A 6,148-nucleotide genomic window follows, 5' to 3' on the forward strand; every position below is an offset into this window, starting at 1 on the left:
TTTTTAGTCTCTTCTCAGAGAAATGAGCTCATGACAGTGTTTTATCTGGTTACTCTCTGAAATTGAGTTCATTTCCCAGGCTCGGAAACCTGACACAAGCCACTTCTCAACCTCTTTTTATTCATCCTTGATGCATAATCTTTTTTTATTCAACTAGGAGGATGCATTAAATTGATTAAAAAATGACAGCAAAGGATTTCTTAACGTTACAATAAAATAATTTCAAATAAGAAATAATCCGTTTCCAAAAAAATATTAAGCTGCTCAACTTTTTTTTCAACATTGATAGTAATAAGAAATATTTTTTTTGAGCAGCAAATCAGCAGATTAGAGTGATTTCTGCAGGATCATGTGACACTGAAGACTGGAGTAATGATGCTGGAAATTCAGCTTTGCATCAAATTACATTTGAAAACATATTCAAATAGAAAATAATTACTTTAAATTACAATAATACAATTTGATTGGGGAGAGAACTTCTTTCAAACTCCAAATTTTCAAACTGTAGACTATGAAAGACCATGTTGTACAATGAAAGTAATTTCTGGCTTTTATACTGTCATTCTACTACATAATATAAAAATATTATCTGGAAAATGCTGAAGTGTATTTTCCCCCCTCTTAAAGTTATGCTATGTGAATAAAACTAAAAATAAGTTGTTATCATTACTTCTGACAGCTCTAAAAAAATATATATTATGATGATAATTATTTTGTGTGTGCTTCTCTGTCTCTACAGTTTTTGTCCTTCAAAAATTCCAAAAGCTAAACATTCAGTTTGAAAAATGCTCATCTTTGTACATAAGTCTGGTGGTGAAACATTGTGCATATCTGCACTTTCACATCCCATTCTTTCACAATGCCACCCATGCAAAACAAACGGAGCACAAAGTACTAGAGTTCTCTGGCGAAAAAAAAAGAAGGGGTGTGACTTTTACCACAGCCAGTGGAAGTGGATACTACTGACCACGGTCTCGCAGTTCGGTCTGAGTCAGTGGAAACTGGTGAAAGGTTCTGATTACGAGATCTGCTGTAGAGAAGCAGAGGAGCACATGCTTTCACTGTCACACTATTAATATACTTCAGTGGAACATCGACCACAAATACACTTCCCTTTTGACAGACGGCCCCTGACAGTTACTTTAAGGGAATATCTGCCTGTACTCTATGTAAAGACCCCATGGGAGGTTTTCAGACCATGTTTGTAAACCACTGAGGTCAAGGATATGCTTGTAGACTCCTAAAGGTTGATTAAACTGCTGGCACACGTATACATGCATATATGCAGCAGTCCAGAAGTCTCACCAGGTAAAGAAGGAAAGTGTGCAGTCCAGTGCCAAGACCGACCGAAGACAAAATACCCAGGCCTACCCAGTAGGCGCACCACAGGAACTTCTTCTCCAGGTACTGCACATACTGCAAACAATACAAACACTGTAAATTCATCAAGAATCAAGACGCTTCACAGTAATCATTTCACTAGTAAAGCATGTGAGTAAATACAAACCAAATGACTACCTTACAGAAGCTTAGGAAAGACTCTGATCTTAAGAAATATTACAATAATTCAATTACATTAACAATACAACAATTCTGGCTATTAAATGGAGATCAAAGCAGTAGGTAAATACAAGGGTTCCCACACCTTGATTAACATCAAATTCGAGGACCTTTCAAGGACTTTACATGTCCAATACCCTCAAATTCAAGGACTTAATGTGGGGACACATTTCAAGTGAGAGCAGGGTTACATTGTGTTATCTTGTAAGATACATTGTTACAGTTTTTATGTCAAACACAACTATGCAACAACAACAAAAATTGGCCAGAGATCTGATATTGTATTTGTTGTATTTCTGTTTTGCATGAAACTGAAGAATATTCAGTACATCCTATGCTGTATTCTAAAATGATTTAAAATGAACTTTTGCATGGATCTTACTGAAAAGAGCTTAGGCTCGTGTAACCAGAAGTTTTAAGACATATGAATAAGTTTTTCTAGCCTCATGGGTTTCCATTATCTTTACAAGCAAAGCAAAGCAATTCAACATTCATTTCTGGGTGTGTCTGTGAAACATAAAGGTACCATCTTAGTAGTTTTGTGTGTGCATGAACCATATTGACCGTATTTTAGTTTTCCAAAAAGAGGACAGTGGGTGTGGGTGTGGGCGGGGCGGGGGGCTGGGGTGTGGTTGGTTGGTGGTTAAATTTGTGCAATGACCATATCCCAAATATCAAAACATGCCATTTCCATACCTAAAGTATATATTTTACAGTCACATTCACAGTCACGCATATTGATCATAAAAACAGCTAAAGGCTGATTCATACTTCTGCGTTGGACCTACACCGTGGGCTATGCGTCAGTTTTCATTTATAGTTCTGGGTCATTGTCTGCGCAGATGTGCTGTACACATGCAAACCGCTAGTCTGCAGTGTCCACGGGCATGTTGCTGGTGTAACCTGCAGTATCACGGCAAAAGCAATGTTTTGAGGACGTCAGGTTTCGGCCCTCTTTTTGACGCCCCTGTTTGTCCCTCATCCGCCATTTCCATTACAACACGCCCATGCATGGGATTTTATCATCAGATCTGACCAGTGTTGGGGAGGAACTACATGTACGTCTAACTAAAATACGTAATTTCATTACAAAATAAATGCAACTGTAATCGGTTACAGTTAGGCTACTGAGGAGGAGAAAAAAAAAAGGATAATTAAATTACAGTTACTTATGAAAATGTTAATGAATGAAAATGTTGATAATGAATAAAAATGTTAATGGTAAATAACTGTTTTATTTCTTATTTTGTTTTATGTGTATGATTTTTTTTCTTTCTTTTTTTTTCAAGGCATTGTTAGATGCTAGTGTTTCCTGTCATGGATATGCAAAGATTTGATTTCAAAAACAGTATCATAGCTATTACACTATATCTTCAGATCTCAAAGTAAAAAGAGCTGCTAAAGTCAGATTTTTGAGGCTTTAAACAATTACATTATTATATTCTTAATTCAAGTGAAGAAGGATTCTGAAAGTCTGACAGTAATCAGTGTTAAGTGTTAAGCAGGCCTTGCATTCAACACGATTTGACTGATCACAGGATGAGCAGAGAGAGATTAAAATAAAAATCCCTGATGCACGAAAATTATGCAATATTAGAATGTTTGCAGGAAGCGGGCAGGATTGGGAAACACTTAACGTAACATGTAAATGCGCGTAACGAATTTAAATCAAGCAAGCTTCTATGCATAGGCCACGAAATGTTGGCGAAATAACACATTAGCGGACCAGAGGGAACATGGATTTTTTTTCAGAAACTTCTTGCAAAAAATATCTGTATCAATGTAGAATATTTTTTTCAGATTCACAAACTTTTAAGGATTTCAAGGACCCGTGGGAACCCTGTAAATACTGTAGAGGCCCCTGAGCTCACCTGTTGATGTTCTCCTTCTATTGAGTAAGCCATTGAGAAAAGTGAAAATAGGACTACGGCCAAAAATACCACACCTCTTCTCTGCCAAAGCCTGTTAATAAATACATAATAATGATAATATTTATATATATGTGCAATTGAAATAAATTTTTTCTATTTCAGTGCATTTTAAAATGTCATTTATCCTTGTGATGGTAAAGCTGAATTTTCAATAACTCCAGTCTTGCGACATGATCCTTCAGAAATCTTTCTAATATGCTAATATGCTGATTTGCTGCTCAAGAAAAATAAAAATAAAAATTACTTTCAGCAATGCTGCAAAACAGTTGCTTGACATTTTTATGGAAACTGAGATTGCACTTTTTTCAGGATTCTTTGATGAACAGAGCTTTTAAAAGAACAGCATTTCTTTTAATAGAAATGTTTTGTAACACTTTAAATGTCTTCATGTTATTTTCCATCAATTTAATGGATCCTTGCTACATAAAAGTATAAATTTCTTATTCTTCATTAAAAAAAAAAAGAATCCTGAAAGACACTTGTAAATATATCGCTGGGTGACATTTTCACTTTTTAAGCATCAGTAGGAATTTAACTTCACCATACAAGGGTAGGTGCAAATAATTAGGTTAAACTTTCCTTAAACTATATATAAAAGACACTTAGAATTATGAATGTACGATAAAAAAACTGAACGCTTACTTCCATGTCCATTCTTTCAGGGTAATGAGGGTTTCTATGAAGAAATACTGTAGTGTGGTAAAAGGCCTCTTCCACATCACTAAAGAAAGCCGCTCTTCCCTGTCCTGCTGCTTTCTCTCTCTCAGACATGAATCTGTGGGTACAATCCACAAGCTTTCAAAATATAATTCAATTATATGTCAAAACAACTTGCAGAGGATCCATTGGTACATTTCTCCAAATCTGTTCTGATGAAACAAACTCATCTTCATCTCATTAGCCCTGAGGGTGAGACGACTTTCATCTAATTTTTGGGGAAACTAATCCTTTAAGATCAATGAAGACAGATCAATCTATTAGTGTGACTAGGGCATGTCCATAGGATGTTTTATCTCTGGTCCTGACCCTTGATCAGCTCATCTGAGGGTTACACAGTGGCTGCCAGCAGGTACGTGATTAAATCATCTTAACAAACCTGTAGAACTGCCATTCTGCTTGTCTTTGGGTCCTAGTCTTTTCTGTGGCTGTTCACATTCTGCTCCATTTGCAGCCATCTCCCACTACTGTTTACAGTTCAGACACCTGCGCACAGAAACAAACCCTGTGATGACAGCAGAGAAAACACGACTCACAGAGGCCTTTGTGAGTTTGCTGAGGGCAGACAAACATCCCAAATCAAACTTTGGTTAGTGTTGATGGTGGTGTGTCCTCTCAAGAAAACCTTGAGTGATTAATAGCTAGTCTTTAGGGAATAAATTAAGAAATGCTGATTTAAATAATAATAATAATAATAAATATCAGAAGAAAAGAAAACATTAAAATCAATGACACTGACAAACAAAAATATCTAATGTATTCTAGTAGCAGGGTATTCATTTATTTCCATCACAGGACACTGATCACTGTACAGTTGTACCAGGACCTTTAATAGCACTTAAGCAAACCTAAGATATAACTTAATAGCAAAGGATAAGCAACTGATTAAGTGGGGTAGTTACCAATTATTTTAAATAAACTAAATACCATTTTCAGATTTCTTTTACAGGTTTCTAGCAGCCCATGTGGGTGATGAACCGGCAAGAATTAGCTTCGAGTCCACTATTGCTGTTTAGAATTGATTTGAGACTCAGCATCGATTATATAGTGAGGTTTACATACTCTTAGGCTAAAAAGAGAGAAAAGAGTCATAACAGAGGTAAAGTGAAGGGACACAGTCATACCTGCAACCCACTCTACCGTCCTGACAGAAGCAGTAGTAAGCCACAGCAGCCACAGGAAATGACTCACGTTCAGCTGCAGTGCAGTCATTTCAAAATAAAAGTCCCCGAGACAACCACTGCACTGGCATCTGTTCCGTCAGCGAGTTTAGAGTGACTGAAATCATTTGCGCCAAACTCTCAGTATTACAGAACACTTGTATTGAAATATATTACTGTATGATGTAGCTCAGCAGCTTCGCTCTATGGCTTGCGGGTCGTTTTATTTTTTATTAACGAGACGAAAATTGAAAGGTTATTTTGATGACCAAGAAGATCTTTTATCCTGTCGTCTGCTTATCTGGGATTTTCTAGCGTACGCCGAAGAAAGTCCATGTCCTTTTTCACTGAGACTATTTATAGGCGTCTAAAACGTGTTTTGAACTTTCAACATTTTTTTCTTTTTTTGGAGGCTTCTTATAGATTGATAGAAGCACTGTTTATACAAAGATCCACTAATACATTTCAGCAGAAATAAGTTCCCTCGTTATTTTTTTATAAAAAAATATTTCTGTATAATGCATTGTTTAAAAAGACATTTCTCGCATCACTGGCCCAGTAAATGATTTATTGAACATCGAGGTGGTCGTCTCATGTTGAGATCACATGATCAACTAAATTTTATTTGTTTACAGGATAAAGTCAATTATGCTAACTACACATTTCTTCAAAGATAACTGCAATGTTGACCAGCATGACACCTTGAGAGAGAGAGAAAAAAAAACACTGCACCTTTAAAGGCTTCTGCATGATCTGTGAAAAAAATAAAGTGTCAAGATA

General features: G+C 36.2%; 1 protein-coding gene across 2 annotated transcripts in view; it reads right to left on the reverse strand.

Annotated features, from left to right (window-relative positions):
* vmp1 (vacuole membrane protein 1) overlaps positions 1-5,481 on the reverse strand; it is a 15,342-nt gene extending 9,861 nt beyond the window's left edge. Inside the window, exons 1-5 of one of the 2 annotated variants that reach the window (XM_052617030.1) lie at positions 5,333-5,481; positions 4,588-4,694; positions 4,134-4,266; positions 3,432-3,522; positions 1,306-1,416 (exon numbers count right to left, since the gene is read on the reverse strand). In XM_052617030.1, coding sequence (XP_052472990.1) covers positions 1,306-1,416; positions 3,432-3,522; positions 4,134-4,266; positions 4,588-4,666 — 414 coding nt within the window. In that variant the 5' untranslated portion in view covers positions 4,667-4,694; positions 5,333-5,481. Of the gene's footprint in view, positions 1-1,305; positions 1,417-3,431; positions 3,523-4,133; positions 4,267-4,587; positions 4,695-5,135 lie in introns of both variants that reach the window. The other variant, XM_052617031.1, reaches the window with a different exon arrangement.
* Between the last annotated feature and the right edge of the window lie 667 nt (positions 5,482-6,148).

This window comes from Carassius gibelio, chromosome A15 (assembly GCF_023724105.1).
Source record: "Carassius gibelio isolate Cgi1373 ecotype wild population from Czech Republic chromosome A15, carGib1.2-hapl.c, whole genome shotgun sequence".
In the NCBI taxonomy this organism is placed as follows: domain Eukaryota; kingdom Metazoa; phylum Chordata; class Actinopteri; order Cypriniformes; family Cyprinidae; genus Carassius; species Carassius gibelio.